Source organism: Lissotriton vulgaris, chromosome 9 (assembly GCF_964263255.1).
Source record: "Lissotriton vulgaris chromosome 9, aLisVul1.2, whole genome shotgun sequence".
NCBI classification, from domain to species: domain Eukaryota; kingdom Metazoa; phylum Chordata; class Amphibia; order Caudata; family Salamandridae; genus Lissotriton; species Lissotriton vulgaris.
In genome coordinates this window covers 274213789-274227925 of record NC_141697.1, presented here as the reverse complement: position 1 = coordinate 274227925, position 14137 = coordinate 274213789, and the positions used below count along the sequence as shown (strand labels likewise).

Genomic DNA, 14137 nt, shown 5'->3' with positions numbered 1-14137 from the left:
AACACCCACTGTAAGTGTGAAAAATCCAAATAAATGCATTTGTATTTTAAAGGCCTTCTTGTGAATGGTGAGGATGTAGATTACTAAATGCTGAACCTCAAGGCTATTTTGTTGATGCCTTGTGGACACCAGTTATCTTTTCACAATGTCAGTCCCTCTGTGATGTGGCTCAGCTATTGTCCTCTAATGCACTGAAAAGAGGGAAACATGCCATGGAGCAATGTGGGGAGAAAGTGCCAAATCATGCCGTGTTAGTGCAAAGGCAGCACTATCTAGTTGTTGAACTTGGATGTTGAAAATCTGCAGTTCACTTTCGAAGGTAGGGTCAAATGAAATATATGTCTAAAAAACTTCACACGAGAGACAGTTCCTATGAGAAGCGTACAGTTTTTGAGGGTGGTCTTTGCCCTGCAACTGAATATGATAGGAATGTGTTGTTAACTGCACTAAACTACCCTGTTGCTTTGATGTCATTCTGAAAACCCAACTGTCTCTAACTTCTGCTTAGGTGGGATCACAGTGAATGCCACATGGTTCGAGTCTGTGGTATATGCTGCCCTGAACTGCTGCAAAGCCTGGAGCCTAGCCCACAGGGAGTCTCTTGAGGTCCTTAATGATGTGATCATGCGACCGCTGGCCAAGAACCAGGAACAGAAAGCCTACCCACTGTTTGAGCGTGAGAACTTCATCAACAAGACCTTTGCTTCCTTTATGGCTGAAGATGAGTAAGTTGAAAGTCCAATTGGAAAAGCGTGGGTAGGGACCCTAGGCTGTGGATCACTGCAATGTATTGTACATGTGGTATCGTTTGTTTTCCTTTTATGGAATTCACTCAGCGTTGTATAAACAGTTCAACGCCACTGTTCATGTGTGGGAACTCGGAACACATTATTAAATTCCTACAGGTCCATTTTGGAATGGATTTGAAACAGAAAATGAGCATAGAGGAGGCAATGTTTTCGGTGTCTTCTGTTTTAAAATATTCAGTTAAAAAAAATCAGTGAAATAAGGTACATTAGACTGACATTTTAAAAGTGAAATGCACTAAAAAAGAGAAAATAAAGCATGAAATAGTGCTTCCTTCATAAACTTCTCCTTTACGAATTTCAAAAGCTGAAGCTGCCCATTCATGGGTAGCAGGGTCTGTGAAGCAGTTCATTTTTCCATTCACTTGACAAGGAATCCCTGAACATGGGTTTTTTCGGACAGAAATCTCTTTTTCCAATAGGACTCATGTCTTTCTTCGTGGTTGTAGGGCATTTCTTTCTTTGTCACATCTCTTTTTTCAGATAGGAGTCATGTTTCCATCATTTTTGTTCAACTGTTATCATAACATTCCCTCCTTTCATTGAAAATGCAATTCTTTAACATGTGCCCGAAGAGTGGTGGAGAGTGTCCAAGGAGGATGACCACAAGGTGTGCTTGGTCTACTGCTGACTTCTTACACCATTTATGGTTGCAACATTTGTCACAAGATATCCTAAAGAAGGCAGACAGCGAGCGATTGGTTTTGGCTTAAAACCCTGTGTGGAATGGTTGGAAAATTCAGAATTGTTGTTGCACAAAGTTTCCTACGAAATAATGGCCTCATTGTAACTCCTGTGCGCTGTAAGGACCTGGCCTCATGTGGAGGGGTCTCTGTTTCTTTTGCTCACTGTTGCATCATTTGAGGTCCTTCAGGGCGAGAACTTAGGAGACTCTACCTTGGCTTCAAGGACCTTTTTGCTTTCAACATTGAGACCACACTCAACATCATTGCATCACAAGATGTGGTGAAGGATTAGACCCACCTGACCTTTTACAGAACCACCAGAGCCCTTGTCTGAGGAGCTAGTGCGGATTCAATCTTGGGAGACAACGGTCATATTTATTGCTCTGGATACCACTGCAGGCACTACAACCTTCCAATTGTTTGCCTCTAAGGATCATTGTGGTACAAACCTAGGAAAGGGCTCCAAGGAAAGATTACTCGCCTCCCAAACAAGTCGACAACTTTGCTCCTAAATTTCCAGGACATATATTTCCCGAATATACTCGACAAACCACTACTGAACTGCATTTAGTCTCTGATTCAAGAGACTTCTTTCTCCTTAATCTTTAGATTCCATTCTGTCCTGGTTCCAACCTCTGGCTTGCATTCCAGAAAGATAGGATGATGCTGTTGCACTCCACATGGTCTCTTAGAGGAAAACAAGGAGATTTAAATTTGTGACTTATTACTCCTTCCCTACATACCTCAACAACCTTTGAGACTGCAAAACCTAAGCAGTATACTAGACAAATTGCTCCTTTGGTTTCTGTTTTCATTGAACTAATTTTAAAAAGGTTCCTCATCCCATCTTCTGAATGTCCTGTAAAGAGGCTACAAGAGACGAAGAGTATAAGTATCTTTTCCTACGTTTCTCAGGGAAAATCCTATTTCAGATTCTCTAGTGGTGACACTGGTAAATTGTAATGTAACTCCCACAGTTTAATCTCTTCAGCTACGGCAGAGCCAACAGCAGGAAGATAGATGTTCTAGGAAACAAAGGCCTGATTTAGAGGTTGCTGGCAGGGTATTCCGTCACGTTTGTGGCGGAGTACCCTCTCAACCAAACTCTCAATCTTCTGAGGTCAAGCGAACCATTAATTTTCCAATGGCGGTGCCCGCGGTGGCTCCTCTTACGGAAAAAACGCTGTGATGACCCGATGGAGTAGTGGCTGTTAGAGTAAGGGAATCAGAACACCTGCCATATGTAGAGCAAAGACCTGATGTCCTTTTTTATGTACGAGATATCCAAAATAAAGCTGAGAGAAGAGATTTTTTTTTCTTAGAGCACTGGATGGAAAGTTTGGAAAATGCAGCCTTTGGGACTAAAATCTTGGTTTAGCAGGACTTTTGTTTGCCGTGGTGTTTCTATGGCTTATTCCTGGCAATCATGAACAGTAGTATGAGTCACTCTGTCACTCATACTAGTGCCAAGCTATTTATCTCACAAGTTTTATTTAATTTAGTCAGAGCCGAGTCATCATTCTGAGCATGTAAGCTCTACTCACAGTTCTGTACTGATTGTGCTCTGCAGTCTTTAGACCGTTGTGCCAGGTCCTCGATTTGGTCCAGGGTTACAGTGAATGGTGCAGTTGGTGTTCTGGGGTTGCACTGTATAGGACAGTAGCATTTCCAGTGTTAGTGAGTTATCCAGTGGCTTTGTCAATCACCATTGCATGGTGCAATCGTCATGTTCGGTTTGCCGTGAGCAGTGCATTGGCTGTGTAGGAGCTACACTGAAGTATGATCGTCCCTCCACGTTTATAGTGAGGTGAAGTGATTTTGCCAGGATTCCATTGAAGGGGCAAGCCAAAGACCGATCGTTCCAGTGAACAGTGCTTGTGTCCGTTTTTAGAATGCATAGCGCCAACTTCATGCAAGGGAACTTACTAGTCCTTACTAAATTGTTACAGTCACGCCGCTTCTGCTTTCCTGGTTCACCATTTGTCCTCTTTAATGCGATTCCCTGCTCCCTCTGTCCAGCCCATTACCAAACATAATGAAAGCAATTACTGAGTCATCTGTTCAAGGACCAGAAAATAAGTCATTGCACTAGGTTTCCAGAGAACATCAGCACCCCCTCCCCTTCACCACCCATTGTGGCTCCATCATTGCCCTGTAATTGGAAAACCCACGTATTGCACAGATTGAGGGTACTAACACCCCAAAACACGCTGTACAAATTGGCATCCTGCGGGTCTTCGCTGGCACTGCAGGGTCAACCCTGTCAGCAGTCATGATGGATGGGCTTGGACGTTCTAGTCCCTCGCAAGTCTGTGGATCGGAGATATGAACGGTTCTGCTGGTTGGACCCTGGATGCATGGCCTCCATCTGACCTACAACTCTGACCCGGGTCAGCTTCCTGTGTCAAAACCTCTTAGGCCATCACACACCTAGAGCTTTAGGTAAAACGTGCAATTCAGTGGGCTTTGCAACATCCCTGGGAAAATCTGTTCGCAAGAGGATGGCTCCCAATGCACTGTAAATTAATACTACATTGTTTCATTGAGGTGGTAATCAAAATCACCTTTTTTGTAACTAAAGGCCCTAGTTATTTAGTCAGGGAAGATACCACATGTGGCCCTGTTCAGTGGCAGCTCCTCTGTTATGACAGAGGAGCGTCGCCCCCCCCACACTGAAATCCAGCAGACGCAAGGAAATTAATAAAATGAATATAAAGCATTTTTATTACCATTTTATTTTGCGTCCTGCCGGCTGTCTGCCAGCTAAGCAGAGGGGCGGAGACAGCCATAGTGACTCTGCAGCAAGCACCAGGGAGGAGGGGGGAGTGGTGAGCAATGCTAAGTGCGCATGATGGTTTAGCCGGCCCCAGAGGGCTGGCCGAACCATCAGGCAAATGAACCCTTTCTCCACCTAGCTGTGTTGTACAGCTGGGTGGAGATCCAACACAGGCACCCAGTCAATGTCTGAGCGCTGAACCGAGGTGCTCCGACTAATTCCAGCTCTGCTCACATGCTGGTGAGCAGCGGTGGGATTGGGAGCTAGCTAGCGTTGTGTGCAGTGTGCATCATTTCCTGGAAGGAGGCGAGGATTGGGAGGAAGGTGGCGGCCATCAGAGCAGGTAAGTGCTTTATTATTTATTTTTTATTCTTTCTTTTTTTTGTGTTTCGCCTCCCCCGCCTCACCACTTCACAGTAGCGGCAGCTACTGCTTATTCTGTCTGTTAAGTATGGAAGGCAGTCTCTCCAGTGACTGCTTTGCCAAATGGCTGTGTGCGACTCCAATTATCTTTGCTGTGGGGAAGTGCAGCAAATACGAGTCTAGGAAGAGTTGTGGCACGTCCTTTTCTGGGTTCTTCATCTCTCTTCCCTTCTTCATTGTTTGCGGTGATATCCCCTTTCTCCTTCGGCAGGATGGAAGCGGGCCACGCCATGGCTCACACAACAGGCAGGTAGACGACAGGTGGTGTCACTGCAGAAGCCAAGTCAGCTTTGTCTGTCCCATGGCTGGCTTTAGGGCAGTGCGACAGGTGCAGCCACACTGGGCGCTGACCTGTGGAGGGAGCGTTGACCTCATGGGAAGGCACTGTGTTTAGCAATAACCTATGAGTGGAGACATGATGGGCACTTATGCCTGGTGGTAGTGAGAGAATCGGAGGAGGTGGTCATGGGGTGTGGGGGCACCAATAATGATTATCGCATAATTACTAAAGCCGGCCCTGATCTGTCCCTCCCAGCAGTATGCAGGGCAGGGAGGCTGAGCAAGAGGAGTTTCATTTGTTGTACACTAGTAGTAATAACGCTTACGCTACCTCTTCCTACTCCAAGAGTCCGAAGCAGCTCCCGGCAGTAGCGAGTGGCCTCAGCAAGTAGCGTTTATCGTATTTGGAGTACTATGCGAGCTGAAACACCGGAGTTCCTAGGTGCGGTAGGCCAGTCTTCTGTTCTGAAATGATGCTGTCTCCATCAGTGGATCACTCGTTGACGTGTCAGATCAGGAGAATCCTTATAATGTATTTATTTCAATTTGTTTAGACTGGCTTTGCAGTGCTTCGGGTAGCAGCAAACATGGTGCGGGTGATAATATAATGTAATATATAACCCTGGATAGTACCTTTTCATGGATGTGCTCACTTTGTATACATTATAATAACCAATGTACAGTCACTGTAGATAGCATCCTACACGTCACATTAAACGTGAGGCGTTTGTCATCTTGTGGACTAGACTGGCAGTACTACATATTTTATTGGTGTGCGCAGTGAATCATGCTGCGGAATCTGTGCTTTAGATGAATATGTTTTCCATGCCCCTCACCTGCTAGGATTCAAAATCCAGTGCAAATTCACATGAGTTAGCAGAGTAGGCGGACATAGTAATGAAGCTGCCAGCAACAATAACTAGGAAACACACTGAGCCGCCGTAGTCTATTATTCCCGTTCACAATCAATCAATCAATCAGGAAATTTGTATAGCTCGCTACTCACCCGGAGGGTCTCAAGGCGCTTGGGGGATAGGGGTCCGCTACTGCTCGAACAGCCAGGTCTTGAGTTGCTTCCTGAAGGAGAGGTGGTCCTGGGTGAGACGGAGGTGGATGGGGAGGGAGTTCCAAGTCTTGGCTGCCAGGTAGGAGAAGGATCTTCCTCCCATGGTGGCTCTTTGAATGCGTGGAACGGCGGCGAGGGCGTGGCTGGTGGATCGTAGCTGGCGGGTGGGAGTGTAGAAGGTCAGGCGTTTGTTGAGGTACCTGGGGCCCGAGTCGTGGAGGGCCTTGTGTGTGTGGGTGAGAAGATGGAACGTGATTCTCTTGCTGACAGGGAGCCAGTGCAGGTCTCTCAGGTGTCCGGAGATGTGGCTTTGTCCGGGGATGTGCAGGATTAGTCGTGCGGAGGCGTTCTGGATGCGTTGGAGTCTTTTCTGCAGTTTGGCTGTGGTTCGGGTGTAGAGAGTGTTTCCGTATTCCAGTCGGCTGGTGACGAGTGCCTGGGTGACCATCTTCCTGGTTTCGGTGGGGATCCATCGGAAGATCTTTCGGAGCATGCGTAGGATGTTGAAACACGATGATGAGACAGCGTTGACGTGTCTGGTCATCAAGAGGGAGGAATCCAGGATGAAGCCCAGGTTGCGTGCGTGGTCCGTTGGTTTGGGTGCGCTGCCTAGGGCAGGGGGCCTCCAGGAGTCGTCCCAGGCAGAGGGTGATGATCCAAGGATAAGGGCTTCCGTCTTGTCTGAGTTCAGTTTCAGGTGGCTGTTCCTCATCCACTCAGCTACGTTTTTCATCCCTTCGTGTAGGTTGGTCCTGGCAGTGGCGGGGTTGTTTGTGAGGGAGAGGATCAGCTGGGTGTCGTCGGCGTAGGAGATGATGTTTAGGTTGTGTTAGCGTGCGATGGCTGCGAGGGGGATCATGTAGACGTTGAAGAGGGTGGGGCTGAATGATGATCCTTGTGGTACGCCGCAGATGACTTCGGTGGCCTCGGATCTGAACGGGAGGAGGCGGACTCTCTGGGTTCTTCCGGCGAGGAACGAGATGATCCACCCCATTGCCTTCTCTTGGATTCTAATGTTGCTGAGGCGTTGTACTAGGGTGCGGTGGCAGACAGTATCGAACGCTGCAGAGAGGTCCAGGAGGATGAGGGCCGCTGTTTCCCCGTTGTCGAGCAGGGCTCGGATGTCGTCAGTGGCTGCGATGAGCGCGGTCTCTGTGCTGTGGTTGGCTCGGAAGCCGGACTGTGAGTGGTCGAGGGATCCGTTCGTCTCGAGGAAGGCGGCAAGCTGTTTGTTGACGGTCTTCTCGATGACTTTGGCAGGAAACGGGAGGAGCGAGATGGGGCGGTAGTTCTTGAGGTCGGTGGGGTCTGCTGATGGTTTCTTCGGGAGGGCACTGAGTTCGGCATGCTTCCAGCTCTCCGGGAAGGTGGCGGTGTTGAAGGAGCAGTTGATGATGTCCTGGAGTTGGGGTGCGATGACGGAGTCGGCCTTGTTGAAGACGTGGTGGGGGCATGGGTCGGTTGGTGATCCGGAGTGAATGGTGTTCATCGTGCGGATGGTGTCTTCGGTGCTGACCGGGGTCCAGGTGCCGAGGGTGGTGGTGGGGGGCGTTGGTTCTGTGGTTGGGTGCGTGGTCTGTTCGCCGAAGCTGTTGTGTATGTCTGCAATCTTGCTGTGGACGAACGAGGCGAGTGAGTCGCAGAGGTCTTGTGAGGGAGTGATGTCGTTGTTTCCAGCGCTGGGGTTGGAGAGCTCTTTGACGATGTTGAAGAGTTCCTTGCTGTTGTGTGCGTTGTTGTCTAGTCGATCCTTGAATGCTGACTTCTTGGTGGTGTGGATCAGCTGGTGGTGTTTGCGGGTGGCGTGCTTGAGGGCGGTCATGTTGTCTGTAGTCGGGTTTTTTCGCCAGGCTTTCTTGAGGGTGCAGTTCTTCTTGGAGTTCCTGAGGTCGTCGTTGAACCAGGGGGCTTTCTTGCTTCTGGGCCTGCTGGGATGGTTTTTCAGGGGTACGAGGTCGTCAGCGCAGTTGGTGATCCAATGTGTGAGGTTGTTGGCTGCTTGGTTGGGGTCCGTTGATCTGGCGGGAGGGTTCTGGTTCAGTGATGTGATGAGCTGGTCGGTGGTGATCTTGTTCCAGCTCCTGCGGGGGGCCTGTTGCGGGTGGTGGTGAGTCTTGGTCCTTATGAAGCTGAAGTGGACGCAGCTGTGGTCTGTCCAGTGGAGTCCGGTGGAGTGGCTGAAGGAAATGTACTTGCTGGAGGAGAAGATTGGGTCAAGCGTGTGTCCGGCGTAGTGGGTGGGGGTGTTCACCAGTTGCTTGAGTCCGAGGTTGGCGAGATTGTCCAGCAGGGTGGTGGTGGTGTTGTTGTTGTTGTGGTGTTGTTGTCGTTGTCGTTCTCCAGGTGGAAGTTGAGGTCCCCTAGGAGGATGTAGTCGGAGGAGGCGAGGGCGTGCGGGCTGATGAAGTCTGCGATGTCTTCGCTGAATTGTGTGCGAGGTACTGGGGTTCTGTAGATTAGGGTGCCTCTGAGTGTGGTCTTGGGGTCGGTGTGTATCTGGAAGTGAAGATGTTCGGCGCCTGCGACGGTATCGTTGGAGTAGGTCGTGATGCGGATGGTGTTCTTGTGGACGATGGTGATGCCTCCTCCTGTCTGGTTGACGCGGTCCCTCCGGGTGATCTTGTATCCGTCCGGGATGGCGATGGCGATGTCGGGCGCTGAGGAGGCGTTCATCCAGGTTTCCGCGAGGAAGGCGACGTCTGGAGATGAGGTGTCGAGCAGGTTCCATAGTTCCACGGCGTGTCTGTGGACGGAGCTGGTGTTGAGCTGGATGCACTTCAGGTGGTTCACCAACAAGCACCTGCGGTAATGGGTTTCAGAGTTACTCTGCGCTTTAAAAGAACTCTGTGGCATTTGGTGGAGTTTTCCAGTTACTCTGCGGAACTCTGCAAACTCCGCTCAGGAAAATGGATCTGTGACTGTATACCGATGTGCAGTTTGGAAGCAGTGTGTTGGGGGCGTCCCTTCCAAATTGTTATCAGGTACCAGATGTATCAATGGTTTGACACCATAATTCCATTGACAAGCCATTCGAAAATGTACTGGTATTTTATTCGCAAAAGTGGTCCCCTTTGAACCCTTTCTCGTATGTAAATTGGGGAACATGTTTCAATGGGAGTAAGCATGGGTCAGGAGAACCATTTTAAATCTCACAAAAAGAAGAGGGATTAAAAAGCTATGTGGAGATAGATATGTGTATGGGAATGCATCAATTTTATAAAACTGCCCTCACACACAGCAAGCTGTGTCATGCTTCATCATAGGGCTGCTAACACACCTCCACGCCAGCCAAACACTGGAGGTGGAGCAATAGGGAGGGGAATACAATCCAACACAAAATGTGAACGTGGAATCACAGGTGAGATAATGGTGCAGAATAAGTGATGATAAGTGATATAAAAATGGTAACAGGGAGTCCTTATCGGAATTTTAATATTAGGTACCCGTCCAGAATTAAAACAAAAAACGTGGATGGTTGGTTGGAGAGCTTATAATGAGATTCCAACCCCTCCACTCTGCATAGATGTCGACATGTTCAGCCAGCAAAACTAATACCCCGGCTTCACTAACCCAGGGCGGTAGCTCAACCAGTCTTTTCCAGCACTGCAGATTCTTTCCTCGGTCTTAAGTGGTATCGCGATGCTCCAGGAATCGTGTGGTTCAGGAAGACTTCCTCAGATTCGTCAGGTGAGATAGCGTGGCCCTTCTCCGTCTCCAAGATCTCTCTATGATCAGTCAGCACAGCAGGTTCCATCAAGGCAGGCGACACACGTTTCTTCACCTGGTTCTTCTTGTTCGTCAATCAAACTGCTATCCTTTTTGCTTGGAGCACCTGCTCCGGTCCTCTCCACCTCGGTTCCAAACTGTTCGACCTCTAGAAAACCTTGATCATCACATAGTCTCCAGGATGGAGTTCGTGGGCCTCACCTGTAGATCTGTCAGGAAGAGCTTCTCGAACCTGTTGATGAATAGAAATCAAACTGTCGGTTAACTGTATCAAATAATCATTCATCAGAACACAAGGTATATCATGTATGGGGCGTGGCTTAGGAACTCCCCAAATGTTCATTGGTCTCCATAAGACCACTTCATATGGAGTAAGGCCGAATCGTGAATGTGGCACCGACCTTATGGACAACAATGCCAAGGATAGTGCATCTGGCCACTTCAAAGACGTGGAAGCCAGTATTTTCGCCAACTTCAATTTCAAAGTAGCATTGTACCGCTCCACTAATCCTGCTGGAAGACTGCATGGAATTTCTGCTTGATCCCTGATCCTTTCAGGACATGCTCAACAACTTGAATGAGGTCCGTTGTCACTCCACAAAAGTTTGCAAACACCATATCTAGGGAAAAACTCTTTCAGAAGCACCTTCGCTGTAGTGAGAGTTGTATTATCCTTTGTAGGATATGCCTCTATCCATTTACTGAAGGCACATACCACCACTAGGACATATTTCAGATTATTACAGCGTTCAAGTTGGATGTAATCCATCTGCAAACCTTCATAAGCTGCAGTCGGTGTGGCAAACCCTCCTGTAGGAGTCCATGTCCCTTTTCCAGGATTATACTGGCAATAATAAACCTGACTGTACTACTCTTTCAGCTGTGCTGGCAATTTCAGGATGCTCCCAAACTTGCATAACTAATTTAGGTATTGCTAGAGCTCCAACATGTGCCAGCCTATGTGGCATTTGAACTAAAAGTTGTAAATGGGCTGCAGGCAATTTCCATTTATCCATGTCTTTGTTGCGCCAACAACCCTCATTGTCCAATATTCCTTCTTTAGACCATTGCTCAAGTTCTGCTACAGAAGCTGATCTCTGTACATCTAGTACTTCTTCTCTAACATCATGCCAATGCTCAGCTTGTAATTTAACCATGTACATGGATGTAGTGCTTCGTTGCATCGCAGTCTCACGGGCTACGCGGTCTGCAAAGGCATTGCCTTGTCCTATTTTGTCAATGATTTTCTTGTGTGCGCTACACTTCATAATAGCAATTTTCTTTGGGTATGTAAGTGCAGTCAAAAGGTTATGTACTAATTCTCCATGCATTATCTGCTTCCCGTGGGATGTAAGAAAGCCTTTTTCCTTCCAGAGTAGGCCAAAATCATGAACCACTCCAAAAGCATAGTGGCTATCCGTGTAGATGTTCACACATCAGTCAGTGCTAAGTTCACACGCTCGTGTCAAAGCTATTAGCTCAGGTGCTTGAGACGACTTCTGTGGTATGTGAGCTGTTTCCACTACTGTCTCAAGTGTTGTGATTGCATATGAAGCTGAGGTTGTACCATCTGGCAACTTCAAACAGTACCCATCAACCCATAGTTTCCCATCTACATCTGGAAGGGGCGTATCTTGCAAATCGACACAACCCTTTGGCTGTTCCTCAGTAAGGAATATACAATCATGAGGCTCTTTTGATTGAGACTCGGTTACAGGATATGGCAACAAAGTGGCTGGGTTCAGTGTTGCGCATCTCTTCAAGGTAATATGAGGTGCTAACAGTGTCAATTCATATCCTGTCAAAATGGCATTAGTTAAGTGTTGTGTCTTGGTCTGATTCAAAAGGGCATCTACTGCATGGGGTACAAGCACCAATAGTTTATGTGACAAAACTATCCCTTCACTCTGACGTATGGACACAGCTGTTGCTGCAACTGAACGGAAGCACCCAGGCAATGCACGAGCAACAGGATCAAGGACGGCTGAAAAATATGCACAGGGACGCTGCTTGTCACCATGTGTCTGTACTAGAACTGACAATGCACATCCATCTTTTTCGTGTACATAGAGTGTAAAAGCCTTCGTGTAATCTGGAGTGCCTAACACTGGTGCAGAACAAAGAGCTTGACGTAACGGTCGAAAAGCATTCTCACATTCATCTGTCCATGAAAGGGGCATTGGAGTATCTTTCGTCAAAAGTGCTAGCAAGGGTTTGACAATGTGAGAAAGCCTTAATATCCATTGCCTACAAAACGAGGTCAGGTCAATGAATGCACGGACATCTTTCTTGGTGGAAGGTACTGGTGTGTCTAAAATTGCTTGTATGCAATCTGGTGTAAGTGCACAACCCTCCTTAGACAGAAGGTGACCTAAGTAGGTTACCTTCGGTCTACAATATTGCTATTTCTTCCGTGATACTTTATGATGGTGTGTTGCAAGAAAAGAAACTAGAGACAAAGTACACTCTTCACATAGTTCAGGCGTATCGGCTGCCAACAAGATGTCGTTGACATATTCTATGAGAGCCACTCCTTCAGACAAAGTAAAAGAATCAAGTTGTCGTTTTAAGGCTTGACTATAAATGCTCGGGCTCTCAGTGTACCCTTGAGGAACTCTACAAAATCTGTATGATCGATTTTTCAAAGTAAAACCGAACAAATATCTGCTATCAGGATGAATAGGAATTGAGAAGAAAGCATTCTTCAAATCGATCACAGAAAATGTAGTCGCTGTTGGAGGGACTAAGGTAAGTAATGTTGTTATGTCAAAAACCACAGGGTACTGTGGTACCACAATCTTGTTGACTTCCCTCAAATCAATGATGAATCTGTAAATCCTAGCGTCAGTATCTTTTGCCCTACATCGGTGTCTGAAGTAGACCACCAAGTACTAGGGAGTGAAGCTAATATAATGTCCTCTTTAACAATGCAGGATCTCTCAACCACGGGGTAATTGTCATTCAATATAACCCGTACTCCTTCCGGAGAACATCGTATGGTAGCCCTGAAATACTTAAGCATATCATGACCCACAATATTGTCTGGTGTGTTCGGAGAGAGCAAAAACGGTCATGGAGCAGTAAACTTATCAACATGGAATGCGAGTGGTCGTGACAGTGGGCTAAGGGAAGGTGTTCCATCGAAACCTATTGATGTAATAGTTAAGCCAGACAGTGGAGCCCTAGGAAACAATTGTTTAGATAAGGCGCTATGAGTAGCTCCTGTATCAACCAAAAACTGATGAGTAGAACCCAAAACATGTGCTGTAACATAGGGACCCAACAACAAAATAAAAGGGGGTTCCCCAGAGAGATGATTCAAATATTGAGAGGAAGGGGGGGGAGAAAACAGCTAAATAGAACGAAAGAACCCTGCCAAAATTAATTTGTAGGTCCCAGAAGAGACATCCTAATGATATGGGGGGTGGTGACGCAGTAATACGTATCAGAGTCAACAGTACATCACACAAATCGAATACACCTTTTTATGAAAAATAGAGTTGATTTATTAATAAGAATCTGATTCATATTTAAGTTCATGTATGGATTATGAGGCTTCACAGAGAACAAAACATTTATTCATGTCCCACACACTTCCGCAGTCATTCACTAAAGCATACACTCACTCTCAAGCTCACTCACTATAATAATACAGTCACACACATAAAATAATGGAGGTACATTATAGCCTGCAGGTGATAAATTTTAGAGCCGCTAGGACTAAATTGACAACATGGAGGCAAAACAAGATGGGCAGGGTGAATTAATAACAGCTACGTTAGAGGCCATCCATGTAGGTCACACCAACGCGCGTTTCGATGCGAAGTCTATTTGGGCTGCACCTTCATCAGAGCGAAGAGGACCAAGGGGTGGGGACATACACACTCTTTTCTCATTAGTGAAGACTAAAACTCTTGTGGACTTCGGCAATATCCGAGGAGATTCTTTGCACCAAGGAATAAATGTTGGAAGGGTTTGGAGGTTCACAGCAAGACACGCCCCTGGTGTTCCTGGTAGGACCTAAAATATCCTAGGGGTATTTTTCTTCCTTATAGGGTATGGACTAGATCAGGGGAATTTTAGACAGGTGAGAAACAAGTTAAGATGATAAAGGGATAATGCACCTAAATTCGGCAGCAGGCGCGACCAGAGATTCTACTGGAGCAATTCCGAGTTCCCTGACGTGGCAGGAGAAAGGCGTTTCACAAGGAACAGTGATTGAAGCCTGGGTCGATTTCCCGTCGAGGTCGGGTCAATAATGGGGTCACAGGGAGTCAAAAGGGTGGGGGCCCTGTCCCCAGAGCGACAGGGTTGAGGACAGCTTTAGCTGATCGAGATCTTAGGGTCGTCCGATGTTGCAGCCGGGTCCAGCCGA

At 47.2% G+C, this 14137-nt stretch overlaps 1 protein-coding gene across 4 annotated transcripts in view; it reads left to right on the top strand.

Annotated features, from left to right (window-relative positions):
* NOXRED1 (NADP dependent oxidoreductase domain containing 1) overlaps positions 1–14137 on the top strand; it is a 192154-nt gene that overhangs the window by 166075 nt on the left and 11942 nt on the right. For all 4 annotated transcript variants that reach the window (XM_086936624.1, XM_086936623.1, XM_086936625.1 and 1 more), the window contains one exon: positions 509–725. In XM_086936624.1, coding sequence (XP_086792750.1) covers positions 509–725 — 217 coding nt within the window. The remainder of the gene's footprint in view (positions 1–508; positions 726–14137) is intronic.